This window comes from Rhinocladiella mackenziei (genome assembly GCF_000835555.1).
Source record: "Rhinocladiella mackenziei CBS 650.93 unplaced genomic scaffold supercont1.3, whole genome shotgun sequence".
NCBI classification, from domain to species: domain Eukaryota; kingdom Fungi; phylum Ascomycota; class Eurotiomycetes; order Chaetothyriales; family Herpotrichiellaceae; genus Rhinocladiella; species Rhinocladiella mackenziei.
In genome coordinates, this window is record NW_013550602.1 from 2,793,876 (window position 1) to 2,807,749 (window position 13,874).

Consider the following 13,874-nt stretch of genomic DNA (forward strand, 5'->3'; position numbering starts at 1 on the left):
ATGTCCTCGGGATTGACTTTCACGCAAGGTCTACTTCTAGGTCAGCTATCTGTCTGCCTTTTACTTGGAGCCTTCATAAAATTCTTCATCTTCGGTGAAGCTCCTCCGCCTCGCTCTCGATCCCGTGCTCGAGCACACAAACACGTTCGAACACCCTCGTTACAAGGCCTTGCCTCTTCCAAAAGTGCTCCTCCACGGTCTCTGAAAAACAAAGCTAGTTCCAACGTCCTCCGGCCTGTTCCTACCAATGCCACTGATATTGCTTCAATTCTACGCAAAACCTACTATCAAATTCCCGACCGAGGCCATGGAAAGCATGCCCACTCAACGCATCAACCGGAGAGTCTAGATTGGTTCAATGTCTTGCTGGCGCAGACAATAGCACAATATCGCCAGACGGCCTACAATCTCAGGGATAGCTCTTCTGGCGGGGCCCCTACCATACTCGCAAGCCTCGAGGCTGCAATCAACAATCCTGACAAGCGACCCTCCTATATAGACGATATCAAAATCACCGAGATATCTATGGGGGAGGAGTTTCCCATCTTCAGCAACGTTCGAGTCATTGCGGTCGAAGATGATGCCTCAACATCGACCGGCGGAAGATTGCAGGCTTTGATGGATGTCGACCTCTCCGATGACAATTTGACTTTGGCCATCGAGACCGCCCTCATCCTCAACTATCCCAAACCGTTTTCTGCCGTCTTGCCTGTTGCCTTGGCTGTCTCTGTCGTGAGGTTTTCTGGCACGTTATCCATTAGTTTTGTTCCGGCTACGCAAGACGATCCATCAACGGCCAACGATCAAGGCCCTGCCACCGGAAAACCCCAAACAAATCTCGCCTTTTCGTTTCTTCCTGATTATCGGCTCGACCTGTCCGTGAGAAGCTTGATTGGATCCCGCACTCGTTTGCAGGACGTCCCAAAGATTGCACAGCTTGTGGAAGCACGAGCCCAAGCGTGGTTCGAGGAGAGAGTGGTAGAGCCAAGGGTTCAAGTGGTCCCACTGCCCGGTTTGTGGCCGCGCATGGGTAAGACCAGGGTTAGAGAAGGCCAGGATGACGACAGACCATCGACTCAGGATGAACATCGAACCTCCTCTTTCGTTGGTCGGAAAGACCCGAATCCGGAAGATAACTTTCCATCCCAAGAAGAGACAGAGAGGATTTTCGAGGGTCTCCGGTGGCGAAGTGGTCTTGGTCGTTCGAACAGTCAGGCTGTCGAACATGAAGAGGATGCTCCGACCCCCCCACCGGTGAGGATGATGCCTGGTGCTCTTCCGGCATGATGTTCCCCTCGTCCAGGCCATGCAAATGATCCAAACACTTCCAAATCCGACCAACACATTGGCGGCAGTCAGTGCTTGAAAATTCCAGCATCAACCGAGGTGGGATCCGTTGGTGGCACAGATCAAGCATTTCTGCGTGATGCTCCGTTGTATTTGCACATACGACGATGAATATCTCAAGTATCATGGGTGGGTGGAAACATCTCCTTCCAAAGCCGCTGCCCCGGTTCGCTGCATACCGGCTTCCACCACAAAAACTTCGAGCAAATTGATTCGAGTGTCGACCATTCTAGAACCTGTAGAGCCGACAGTTGTTGCAGCAGCTGGTCGATAAACCAAACTTGGCCATTCGAGAAACTTGTGGCAATGCCGCCTAGCACCAGAGCCCAAACTAGCACCTGAGCATTTAACTCCCAAGATTGCAGGAAGCGGCAAGCTTCAAGAGTTTGCCTTAACATCGGGGCCAGCCTCTGCTTCACTTGCTGGGCTTCGGGCAACGGGAAAAGGACCATGTCACTGAAGATTAATGCGGCCAGCCGGATTGCTTGATGAAGACACATCTCTAGGTCCGACAGATCCAGTTCAGCTGGAATTTGTGATAAAAGTCGATGCTGCGACGAATTGCGAGCTTCTATCAAATCAATCAGCTCTGGCGCCGTGGGTCCTCCTCGGTAGTAGTGATCCAAAGCGGTGGTAACTTCGCAAAAGGATTCTAGGACGTCGAGCAGTTCTCGCCCAGCAGGAGTGGATCGGAAATATCTGAATCCACGTCCCAGCTTGGAGTCCAACTCGATGGCCGGGGCATCAAGTAAGTGCTTGCCGGTTACAACAAGGGATTGATGCGGACGTCGTAATGGAAATGTTGGCCTGTACGCATACTTTGACGCAAAGTACAAGTCGCATCTGATAACACTTTTAGTACGAGTCATGGCAGCGCAAATGACTTTGACTTACAATGCCATGGTATCCGCCATTCCATACAATTCAATCCCGTCCAGCCCTCCCTTTTGCATGATCAGCCACAAAATAGCTGGGACATGTTCTTCTTCGTTGACCATGTTTCCGTAGACGTGAAGGTTTTGGGCTTCCGCCATGGGAGAGGCGGGATGGATTTGGGGATATGCGGTGGCGTCTCGTGTCCCATGAATCGCCAGAATTGTCACAGCCATGATCAGCGCATCAGATGGCAGACCATTCAGATTGTGAAGTTGCTCGTTGACCAGCTTGATGGTTTCGACCTTGTGGGAGAGCCGAAGTACGGGCGCCGAGTCAATCAACTCGCGACCATTATACGCGCATAACAGATGCAGAGTCGTTGCGTAGATGAATGCATGAAAAGCAACTGGCCATTCCATGGCACATTTCAGCCAGGCGCTTTTGACTGGGTTCATGACGGCCGGTGACCTGGTCGGAACGGTGTTTGGCCACGAGTGCGCCAAAGCCTTGGGAACATAGTCAGTAATTTTCCTTTCCCAAACCGGTTGAACAAACGAGTAGGGCTTGATTCGTCCAGGCTACATACATGATCGAGAACCATGTGAATGAAGAGAGGCATTCGATGAGCCGGTAATACATCAAATGGGTCCATTCTCCCCTCTCCCAAAACAGTCCGAAGGCGACGGGAGAGATACAATTCGGGCGGAATATTTTTGTTGGGTGAAGCAGGTCGCGTATGGATCGATGGCGATCTTGTGCCAGAGTGCTTCCAGTCTTGTTCCTCGTCTTCCTGTTCAATTGTCGGGTTGGCAACTTTGGGTCTTTCTGGTAAAGGCACGGTTCCTTTCAATGCGTCTAATCGTTTGACTCTCAGTCTTCGATGAAATTCCTTGGTGATATGCGCTCGAACTTCACTTGGACCGCCTCGACGTTTCTTCTGACCTTTCACTGGGGGGGCGGGAGCCGAGTACTCGACGAACATATACCGGTTTTGGGCAGTACATGCCATCTTGGGAGAAGTTGGCTCATCCGACAATCGAGAATAATTTGCGCCCGTCGAGAGCCTCGTGCTTGTGGCCGCAAAGATTAAACATGCTCTCGACCACAGTCGGTGTTCAGAAAGCAAAAACAAAAAAAATATTGGAAGATGTGTCAGCAAGGGCAGCAAAGCTAGCTTAATCACCCCGCGTTTGCTTGTGGGGGCCACATTAATATCAGCATCAAGCGGCCGGCACCCAGAGCGGGAAGTTTGCTGGCCTAAGATGGGTTGGAAGCCAGCGTTGAGCAGAGTAAAGCCCAGCAAATCAATTCTCACTGACAAGAAACAGATTTTCTCGCTCTTTGACCGAGTCAGCTGGCTTGAACACGGAGGCGTCCGCACAGCCAGCTAGAAAGGAGCGTTACCCGACTTCGCCTGGTTATCCGCCTGAGGCTGGATCAACCACACTATTCACAAAATGATTCATTTGCTACCCTGATCGCTCGTGGCTTTGCCATCTGGGGTGGGTGACATCGCCAGCCCTCTCGGCCCCGTAAGGCTGGGGAGACTAGTTAGCTAATAGACAAGTCTTGCATGGGTGATGGACAGCTGATCGATATCACTACATGTTCAGCGTGTGAGGAGCTGGGTGCAATCACTAAAATACCATGGAATAGCAGCGCATCTTGAATCATCAATGCGCGAGATCATCGTTGTGTAGTATGGGCATCATGGGATCAATTAACCATCTCATATGGAAAAGACGAAGCATAAACTTGAATCGGAGATGGCATCCAGCATTTCTCTTGAATGGTGTGCTAAATTGACGTTTACATTCTTGTATTCGTGGTATCGTCAACAACATCAATGGCTTCCTTAAATCCATCTTCGGACGGATCTAGAGGAGTCGAAAATGGTTCCGTGATTCAGCCATCATGCCACCGAAACTGGCTCAACATCCCTCGTCTGCAAGTAATTCTTGCGATGGAGGTTAGAATCCGTCTCAGCACCACGGTTCAATGGCATCCATTTGGGTTCGTCCTGGAACAACCGCATGGCTTTGATGTACTGCTCTCCCAGTTAGCATCGTCCGCTTAGTCTAATTCCCGTTCTCTTTGCACCTGTCTGCTCGCACTTACGTTATCCTCATCGGTGGTGAAACGATGATAAATTCCAGCGGGGAGAATAATCAAGTCGTCCTTCTCCAACCGAATACGGACCCAGTTGTCATCCCGACTTCTGACATCGAAATAGCCAGCTCCGTCGCGAATGTATCTGATCTCCTCGTCCTCGTGCAGGTGCTCATTGAAGAACATCTTGACTTTATCTTCATAGACGGCACCCATAGCGGAGGGAGAAACAGTAATCTCATCTCGATTCTTGTAATTACGCTCTTTGGCGATTTCGTCGACAGTGGACACTTCAGGGCAGTGGTGGTATAGGACACCAAGGCTTGCGAGGTAGGAGGCCGGGACTTCACGACCGGAATCGTGGGTGAGGCGCTGGTCACCCTGGAAGATTGTTAGGTGGGATTGAAGAAGGCGAAGAAGGCGGAGGGGGACTGAGAGCGTACCTCTTCGTTGTCGAACCAATATGCCTTCATGATGACGGCTGCGTTTTGGGTGATTACTGAGGTGGAGGGGTAAGGATGCTAACAACGCTAACAGTCAGAGTTTAAGTATTGACTGAATCTTCCGATCGATGGCGCAAAGGGCCAGAGGAAAAAAAAAAAAAAAAAAAAAACACATTTTGTCTTTGGTCAGATTTGCCCCATTCGCCAACTCTGGGGAAAGCAGCGTAATGTCGCTATGAGCTGCGGGTGAAAACGAGACGGCCGCTGGTCCGCCAACCACAAGTCACAACCACCAGTTTCAAATACTTCGTTTCATTCGGTGTCCACCCAGTATCCTTCCCCAATGCCACGCCACGATCCATCACGACCAGCTATATACTAACCTATCATCTATAGACATCATTCGTACCTTTGTACCTAAGCCTTCGGCCAACACCAACTCCAGATTACCGCTGCCTTTATTCCAAATCCGCAGACGGAATTCCTCGATTTGAATATTCAGAGCACATATTCCCCAAACGAGCACGTATTCCCTGCATTCCAAATCCCTCCATTGTCCCAACTGCCACTCAACACGTCCAAGTAAGCACTTGCTACTAAGAGCTCGACTGTCTGTCAGATTCCAGCTGCCATTCTCTAATCTCGCTCTGCTCTGATACTTACTTACACCCACTGAGTGCGTCGTGTCGGTATTCGACAAGTATATCGGGCATTCATGACCACCTCGAAGATAGATCCGGCCCACATGTGATGAAAGAACGTTTTGCCATTGATTGATCTACGGATTGGCCTGGCCGGCTCATTTGGAACGCCTAGGCCAGAACAAGCGTCGAATGGGGGAAGCACGCTGAATTCAATCGGCCAGAATCGGTCGGAGTTTATCGAAAAGTCTCGTCATATCAGATCTGGATACGCTAAATTGCTCCATACCGTGCACGGCAAGCCCATGTCAACATCAACAATGGACGAACTCAAACCCACAGGCTCTAACGACCTAGTTGGAGCACAGTCATCACCATCAACCCACCGCTCTCCCAACACCGCACAGTGTGACCCTGGTAAACTCTCTCTCCCACACACCACCGATCCTCCCTCCCCTTCCAACCCTCCGAAGCGAAAGGTATGGATCGTCTTCGGCGCTACCGGACACATGGGTCGTTCTGTGACCAAAACGGCCCTATGCCATGGCGACATTGTATGTGCAGTCGGCCAGTCACTCGAAGACACGTTATCGTCCATGCAAAAATGGCACGACGACCCAGACCGCTATCTTGGACTCCTTTGCGATGTGCGGATTCGTGAATCCGTCGCCAGCGTAATTGAGACAACGATGAAGCAATTTGGCCGGATGGATATCATCGCCAATTGTTCGGGATACGGAGTGATTGGGGCCTGCGAGGACCAAGACGAGCACGAGATTCGCAATCAATTCGAGACCAATTTCATGGGCACGCTGAACATCATCCAGTTGTCATTGCCGTATTTTCGCCAACGGCGGGCTGGCCGATATTTGATTTTCAGTTCGATATCGGGCGCGCTCGGTGTCCCCGGTCTGGGGCCCTATTGCGCGACCAAGTATGCGGTGGAGGGGCTGATTGAGAGTATGTTGTACGAAGTGGACCAGTTCAGCATTCGAGCCACGCTCGTTGAACCCTCGCACTTGCGACGGGATGACGAGCTTACCATGGCCAACGGCCACAAGCTGCCTATATTCGGTCATTTCAAGGTGGCCAAGGCCAGCGAGCCGTATACTGGTAAAGATGCGCCCGCCGCTCATGCCCAGCGCGCTCTCCACTGGCTGGGCGACAATCAGCCTACGTCGGTCGTCAAGGCGGCAGAGCTTGTCTGGCAGCTCGGTCACTGCCGATATCCCCCGTTACGACTGCTCCTCGGTAGCTTCGCGGTCGAGAGTATTAGAGACCGGCTGAAGAGCATAATCGAGGAAATCGAGGATTGGAAGCATCTCAGTTTCCCGCCGTTGGAAGGCCATGAAGAGAAACCGGCCGAGGGCGAGGATGGGGACGACAAGGACGACGGAGACCTTGACGATAATGACAATGAGCATGCCGACGGAGGTGGTGAGGGTGAAGGTGATGCTGAGGGCGAGCATGATGTTTACGCACCAGATCAGGATGACGAAGGAGCATCTTCGCAATTCATCAAGAAGGAAAATCAGAGTCAGATGGACACGGACGATTGACAAAATTTACGTCTTTGGGGAGCAATTCTTTGGGCTTTCATTGTGAGCCATGACCAACTCAAGGGATTGCCTTCCAGCAAAAAGTTATCTAAATTCTGGGTCGGTGATCGAGAGACTAACTCGTCCCGACACCGCATGCTGTTAGACTGTCGCCCTCGGCCTTCCAGCGCTTCGATCAACTGGATGGTCAGATGAAATGATCATGTCAAAATGTGACTGAGATTTTTCTATCATCTGACGACGGACCGATTCATTGGGTTCGGAATCGTGAGAGCCATGCTGAAAACAGGGGATGGACGAGCGCTCCCTCCTTGTTGTCAAATGTCTTTCCCGAGGCATCTTCATTCTCCGCCTGTTCTTCCATCAAATGTCCAACTCTTCCGGCAAAGCAGAGCAACGCTAAGCTATTTCCGTGCCGTCACTGATGATTGCCACTTGTCGAGTTGATGATGATTGATTGGTTTGTGGTACAAAATAAAAAAGAACCTTCAAGAAAGGCTGACAGTCAATGGACCGGAATCCAAACCAGAATTTGACATAAGTTGCGAGTTCAGAAGGTTTTTTGGCGTTGAGTGAGAATATCGGTACAAATCGTAAAAAAAAGAAAAAAAAAAAACAAAAAGGAGGGGGTTGGGTCTAAAGGGTGATCCGCATGTGATCGTTGCTGCCGAACGACTTTCCGCAATTCGGGCATTTTCTCGATCGAGAAGTCAGTCGTTCCTCGACACAGTCGTTGCAGAATGTGTGCCCGCATGTTTTTATGACAGTGTTCTTCAACGCACGTTTGCAGATGTTGCAATATGCAAACTGTCGCAGCATCTCATACTGCTCTGACTGGCCGCTCTTGCTCTTCCACGACTCGAGACTTCTTCGCGTATCCCTGAGTGAAGATTTCAGCTCTTCCACCTCTACCTCGGCGGAACGACAGAGGCTGGATGTCGTGGCCAATTGGGTGTCCTTGGCAGTCAATTGGCTCTTCAATTCGTTCAATTGGGCGTTTAACCTTGACACTTCGAGGCCTTGAATGATGTTTTGTTGCTGCACCGTCCGATGTTCGTTTGTCTTGAGTGTTAATGCGTCCTTCAGTTCAGACAGTTGCTTTTCCATCGTTGCCAACAAAGCTCGGGTGGCGTTTTCGGCTTCTTTCAGCTGAGACACCGCTTCTGCGGACTTGGTGTTCTGTAGCCTTAACGTTCGAATTTCACCGTCTCGCGTTTCCTTGCTCTTCATAGCGGCAAAGAACTTTTGATCTGCTTTGGCCTTTTCTGCCGAAAGTCGCTGTACTTTGTCCTCCATGGCGGCAAATTCGGAGACTTTCTGGCTGGCAATTTTCGACGTCTTTTGAAATGCGGTGGACATCGAAGCCAATTCACCATTTAAAAGACCGTATTTTCGGTCAAGTTCATTGTATCTGGCTCTCAATTCGTCCAGATTTAATGAATCCAATTCTGTATTACCCCCGCCCGTGCTATTTGGTTGCATGGCCAGTCGCTCGTTTTCAGATTCAAGAGCTCTGATACGATCCTCTTGGGCAGAGGCCAACTCCGAAATTTTCTTCACTGCCTCTTGATCCTGTTCCAGAGAAGATTTCTTGATTGCCTGATCTGCAAGCAATTCGTCCCGGTTATGTCGGATCCGGGCCAAATTCGCTTCAGACGCTGCGAGAAGGGATTCCTTCTCAGCCAAGGCAATTCGAGCCTCATTTTCTATCTGAATTTGAAATGTTGTCCTCTCCGACCGTAGTTTCTGGGCTTCTTCTTTGAGCTCTGCATTGGTGGCTTCAAGATTGTTGATTCTCTTGATGACGTCCTCGTGCTGCGATTTCAGTTGCTTGAATAACTCGGTCTTGGCGTAATCTTCATCCGTCAAGATCGCCGATTTTGTCGACAATTCGGTCAACTGTGCTGTCAACTTGGAGTTTTCTTCTTCCAGTCTTTCCAGCTGCTCCTTTTGCTTTTCCGAGACAAGCACGGTCTTATTCAACTCTCTTTCCATGTCGGCCAACTCTTCAGAATTGTCGGTCGTTCCGTTGACGGTGCTATCCTCACGCTTCACCGGACCGCCTTCTTCGGACGTGGGTTTGGTTGCACCCAGGAGAGCCTGCTTTTCCAGTTTGGCCACTGTCATGCTCTTGGCTCGATCAATCTTCTTTTCCGCCATCATGTATCGCAAAGATGCATTTTCTAGCCGAGTTTCAAGATCCTCTTTCTCGGCCTGCAACCTTGACAACTCGACCACGTGACTTTTTTCGGCGGCCAGAAGTCGAGATATTTTTGATTGTAGTGTTGTTACATCAGGCGAATACGATCTGGTGAAGCCGAACAGCCTCGATATCACGGCCTTGATTTCTTTGGACCGGCTGCGCAGATGTTCTTCGAACTGCTCTTGATCTGTGAAGAGGAGGGAAGAAGGCAGAGACGAAGCATCCATATCTACGTCTTCATCTCCTTTGATAATAATCTTGACCTCATCAATTACTTGTTGAAACCAAGAATCAATGGTCCGGAGATGATCATCGTGATATCGTGCCTTTTTCCGCATATCTTTTAATTGTGATTCAAGGGTGTTTTTCTCCCTCCGATACTCCTGCATCTGCCGATAGATCGCATCTTTCTGGAATCTCTACTCCGCGAAGTTTCAAGTCAGCTTCATTTCTGCAGAGATAGATGGTCCATTAATGCCGCAAGACTTCGCATTTGACTTACCTCAAGATCATCCTTCCAAGGCATGTCATCATCCTTGTGAGACTTGGATGCACCATTGGCAGAAGTGGCCTGCCTCTTCAGCGGAGGAGCAGATTCGACCTGATCGTAGGGACTGGGTCTCTTGCGCTCTTCCATCTTGACTAGACTCTGTTGAGAGAGGGAAAAGGGGAGAGATTCGACGGCCGTCATCAGTCCTGCTGCGCGAACGGGCTTAGCTTCTCGGTGGAAATGTCCTCGAAGGGGCCCGAGTTGGCAATAAGGGTCGGTGACGCCGTGAAGATGACGTTGTCGCGAGGTGAACAGGTGAAAGACCGAAGTCAGAAGCAAAGAAGTTGAAAGTTTCCTTGAAGTCGGGCTGCGCTAATTCCCTCTGCGATCTCTTAGCGCGATAGCGGCCTTGGCATGTTTGCCTGCACCCGCCACCAAAAGTTGGGACTTGACCTTTGACATCCACGGCCCGGGACCATCTTGAATGGTTAACAATCCTAGAAGTCTCGAAAGCAAGATAGTGATGTGGTCATGGCCTTTGCCTATTGGACTGGCCGGGTGATATGACGCACCATCCAGACTGGTCGCTGGCACAATGTCCACGTTCAGCTCTGTCGTTCGCAAGCCGGGTCAAAGGATCATTCCCAAGACCGCTCCGAGGCGAAATATTCAAAGGAACAATGCTCGACATGCTGCTCCGCCCTCGTTAACACCAGAGAGCCAGATCGCGAGCCCTATTGTTGAACCAGTTGATGATAGCTCACAGAATCATGACGCAGACGCCGCCGAAACAGCTCTCGAGTCCACTGAAATACCTTCAACGTCGCAAACGGTAAAATCGTCTCTGCTGCTCCCTACTCCTCTCGAGACGGTTGCAAGAACTTCCTCCGGGGTATACACTACTGGGATACCATCTGTGTCTGTTGAGGTGACCGTTCCCAGCAGCACAAGTCAGGGAGCCTCGATCATTCATAACCCAAGTTCAAACGTCAACCATGACAGACCGAACACCATTCCCACAGTTATCACGTCCAGCTCCTCTTCCACGATACGGCGACAGAGACTCACAAATGAACCTACGCCTGCGCCATCGGAAGATTCTACTTGGGAAACTGAGATCGGAACCACTGCGACGTCCCAACCATCGGCGGATTCGAGTAAAAGGCGGAAGATTACTCACGCGGTTCCAAGTCTCACCCAGTCGCGATCGCATACCACGCCACCGCCATCAGAAAACACCCCCTTGATCCTCAGAAGTAGTTCGCGAAGTAGACGGAGCGAGTCTCGAACATCTGATGCATTGATACAGGATGCCACTACCCAAGCAGCTGCTGTGTCAGAGCTTGCCAACTCGATCGAGAGCGGAGCGAGATCACTCAGACCACGTTCTGCACGTCCTTCGGCTTCGCAGGCAACGGCGATTGACAATGAAAGTGAAGAAGTGACCGAAAGAGCCCAACCAAAACAATTGAAGAAAAAGCAACAACGGTCAAGAGCCATCAAGGATATTGCAAGGCAGGTCATTGAAGATGCTGTAGGTGGAAGTGGAAGTGGTGGTCGCCGTCGATCGCGATTTTCTACGCCGGAAAATGCCGAAGAGTTGGAGATCGACCCCGAAGAGGTCTCGATGGGCGATCTTGTGAGAGACAATAAGGTGGGGAAGAAATCAGAGACGGAGAAGAGAATGCAGGAAAATTGGGCAGACATCAAACGACGGAGGAAAGAGGAAATAGAACGACGAAGAGAAGCTGGTGGGCAAAGCAGACACGGGAAGCAGGCAAAACCCATCCAGCCTCCCGCTGCCGAACCTGTTGCAGCACCTGTGCCCCGGCAAATCATCGTCAATGGGCAGATTGTCGTGGCAGCTGAATCGCGAGAAATCGATTTCGGGGCGGGTGTAGAGCAGGCGGTCATTGAAGACGCAGATGGAGCACTCGAAGATGACCGAATTTATAAGTACGTCCACCAGGGAACTCTAGGCAAACACGCAGGACGCAGGCGCGGAAAACAATGGGACTTGGAGCAGACGGAACTATTTTACAAAGGTCTACGCATGTTTGGCACGGATTTCAGCATGATTGCGAATCTCTTCCCCGAGTGGGATCGAAAACAGGTCAAACTCAAGTTCATCGCGGAGGAACGAGCGAATCCAGCGCGGGTGCAGGAATGCGTGGCAGCAAAGGAGTCAGTGGATCTGGAGGAATACTCAAAGCTAGCGAACCAGGAGTTTGAGGATCCTGACAAGCTTCAAGCCGAGTTAGAAGCGGAAGAGAGGAGACTGAGGGAAGAGGATCGGCGGAGACGTGCTAATGAGGGGTATGAAATTGATGGAGCTGATATTGCACTACCGTCTACCGAACAGGATGGCGATGAGGTTGGGAATGCTGCAGATGAGGTTCCAGTTACAGGTACTGGAACCGTTCCAAGTACACAACCAGCAAGTACCCGAAGAGAACGGATCTCAGCATTGGCAGAGGCTGTTGTTGCAGCGGCTGCGGCACCGCGGAAGAACCAAACACAACAACGCAAGACCAAGGAGTCGGCTGGACGTGGTAGACAGGCGAAGAAAGGAAGAAAGCCTATGGAAGGCGTGGAGGAAAGAATCGGACCCATCGATGAGGTCAGTCGGTAGCTTCGTTACAATTCGTACAACTCACAAGTGCTGGCCAATTCCCATGCTCAGAGAGAATTGAGTTCAATCCGAGCCACTATTCCATGCTCTCTACCGGTTCATGACGTGAAAGGTCCCCTCTGAACAGGGTAACCTTTCTCACATGATGGATACCTCTGGACAATTCAGGCCATTCTGACATGTTTGACTCAGTACCAACCCTCGTGCCAAACGCGGTAGTCCACACATTCTCCTGGCGTCACATTGATTATTCGATTGATTAGCTCGCAATAGCAGCTAATTTTTGGCTTGCCCACTTGAATATCGATGTTCGGTTGTCGTTGGTCCCAGACGGCGGTAGTTGGCATGGTGAAGAACGTGAGAAGCATCGTGATACTGCTGGTAGGTGAGCGTGGTGAAGTTTCATTGTGAAGTGCGTATGCTAGAGATTCTCCAAGGCTAAGAAGGTCGATTGTAGGCTTGTATCGCTGTGACGAAGTTGGTGATGTTCTCACATAGTAGAGCTTCTGACGGAGTAACGGCGATTCACCATGCGAGCGACGTGGTAAAACATTCTAGACTTCAAGTAGAGCTAAAAATGCGATTGTCGGCAGCCTCGTGTCAGCTCACGAATTGAAAATCCGGCTGTACAGCATCTCATGTCTTCCAACCCATAAATCCATAGATGGGACCACCTGTCCGGCATCCTGAGGTTGGCGGAGCCAGACCTTCTCCAAGGACTGCCGGATCAAATCCTGCAATTCATGTCCCGCTAGGATGCTCTGCGCCATGTACGGTCCCATAACGGAGGCTCTGACTGCGGCGCTCAATACCGCTTTGGCATGATTCAGGAGAAACAAATATCCCGCTTCTTCCAGGTTCAAACCAAGGGCAAGACAGACCACACCCCAAAGAGGTGCGAGATGACCATTGACTGGTAGAGGGTCCGGAGATACCGCTGCAATTTTGAGGTCTCTGGCAAACACTTCAATTGCCGTGACAGATTCTACTCCTTCCTCGAACTGGGATTTTGCAGTGGCTGCAAACGCCTTTTCCCAGACGCTCAGTAAGGCTCGGCCTTGGGCAATACTGGCTCTTCGTGCGACATTGCACGGAGTCGAGGCGTCGAGGTCATTGTCCAGATCCATGAGCTCTAGCGGGTCTCGAAACGCGGCAAGGGTGTATGGGACATTTGTATACGCGACCGACTGGATTGAAAGCTCGAGGAATTTGTGGAAGAGTGACAGACTTGTCTGGCCGGACGGGAAAGGTTTGTGGTGAGCGAGGAAAGACTCTAAGCCACTCGAGTACGCGAATGAGCCCAGTGGGAGAGCAGAGTCTGAAAGGAGCATCAGATTGTGCATCGATGGCCCTAGAGGAATTGTTACGGCGGCAGCAAAAGGATTGATTCCCGCGTTCGAGCTTGATCCCTGTCTTCGCCGGAGCAGGGCATTTGTAGTTTGCAGCTCGGCCTCGAGCTCGAGGATGCGTGCTCGGAGGGCTCCCGCGTCCATCAGTTAATTGATTGAAGGAGCCCCTCTCTCAGAAAGTCACATTTTGGTGGTCAGGAGCGATACTATGTATATTTTGACATG

At 50.8% G+C, this 13,874-nt stretch overlaps 7 protein-coding genes across 7 annotated transcripts; 3 read left to right on the plus strand and 4 right to left on the minus strand.

Moving 5' to 3' along the window:
* Positions 1–1,287, plus strand: Z518_04521 (uncharacterized protein; the record flags this gene model as incomplete). The annotated part of the gene is made up of 1 exon (XM_013418227.1): positions 1–1,287. The coding sequence occupies one exon, from the start codon at positions 1–3 to the stop codon at positions 1,285–1,287; it is 1,287 nt and encodes a 428-aa protein (XP_013273681.1).
* A 176-nt stretch (positions 1,288–1,463) lies between these two features.
* Positions 1,464–3,232, minus strand: Z518_04522 (uncharacterized protein; the record flags this gene model as incomplete). Its single annotated transcript, XM_013418228.1, has 3 exons — positions 1,464–2,190; positions 2,242–2,729; positions 2,810–3,232. The coding sequence occupies 3 exons, from the start codon at positions 3,230–3,232 to the stop codon at positions 1,464–1,466; spliced, it is 1,638 nt and encodes a 545-aa protein (XP_013273682.1).
* A 903-nt stretch (positions 3,233–4,135) lies between these two features.
* Z518_04523 (1,2-dihydroxy-3-keto-5-methylthiopentene dioxygenase) lies at positions 4,136–4,805 on the minus strand (the record flags this gene model as incomplete). Its single annotated transcript, XM_013418229.1, has 3 exons — positions 4,136–4,270; positions 4,342–4,713; positions 4,776–4,805. 3 exons carry the CDS (start codon positions 4,803–4,805, stop codon positions 4,136–4,138), a joined length of 537 nt encoding a protein of 178 aa, XP_013273683.1.
* Positions 4,806–5,736: 931 nt separating this feature from the next.
* Z518_04524 (uncharacterized protein) lies at positions 5,737–6,975 on the plus strand (the record flags this gene model as incomplete). The annotated part of the gene is made up of 1 exon (XM_013418230.1): positions 5,737–6,975. The coding sequence occupies one exon, from the start codon at positions 5,737–5,739 to the stop codon at positions 6,973–6,975; it is 1,239 nt and encodes a 412-aa protein (XP_013273684.1).
* A 636-nt stretch (positions 6,976–7,611) lies between these two features.
* On the minus strand, positions 7,612–9,815 carry Z518_04525 (uncharacterized protein; the record flags this gene model as incomplete). The annotated part of the gene is made up of 2 exons (XM_013418231.1): positions 7,612–9,597; positions 9,681–9,815. The coding sequence occupies 2 exons, from the start codon at positions 9,813–9,815 to the stop codon at positions 7,612–7,614; spliced, it is 2,121 nt and encodes a 706-aa protein (XP_013273685.1).
* A 448-nt stretch (positions 9,816–10,263) lies between these two features.
* On the plus strand, positions 10,264–12,300 carry Z518_04526 (uncharacterized protein; the record flags this gene model as incomplete). Its single annotated transcript, XM_013418232.1, has 1 exon — positions 10,264–12,300. One exon carries the CDS (start codon positions 10,264–10,266, stop codon positions 12,298–12,300), a length of 2,037 nt encoding a protein of 678 aa, XP_013273686.1.
* Positions 12,301–12,905: 605 nt separating this feature from the next.
* Positions 12,906–13,793, minus strand: Z518_04527 (uncharacterized protein; the record flags this gene model as incomplete). Its single annotated transcript, XM_013418233.1, has 1 exon — positions 12,906–13,793. One exon carries the CDS (start codon positions 13,791–13,793, stop codon positions 12,906–12,908), a length of 888 nt encoding a protein of 295 aa, XP_013273687.1.
* Positions 13,794–13,874: the final 81 nt, after the last annotated feature.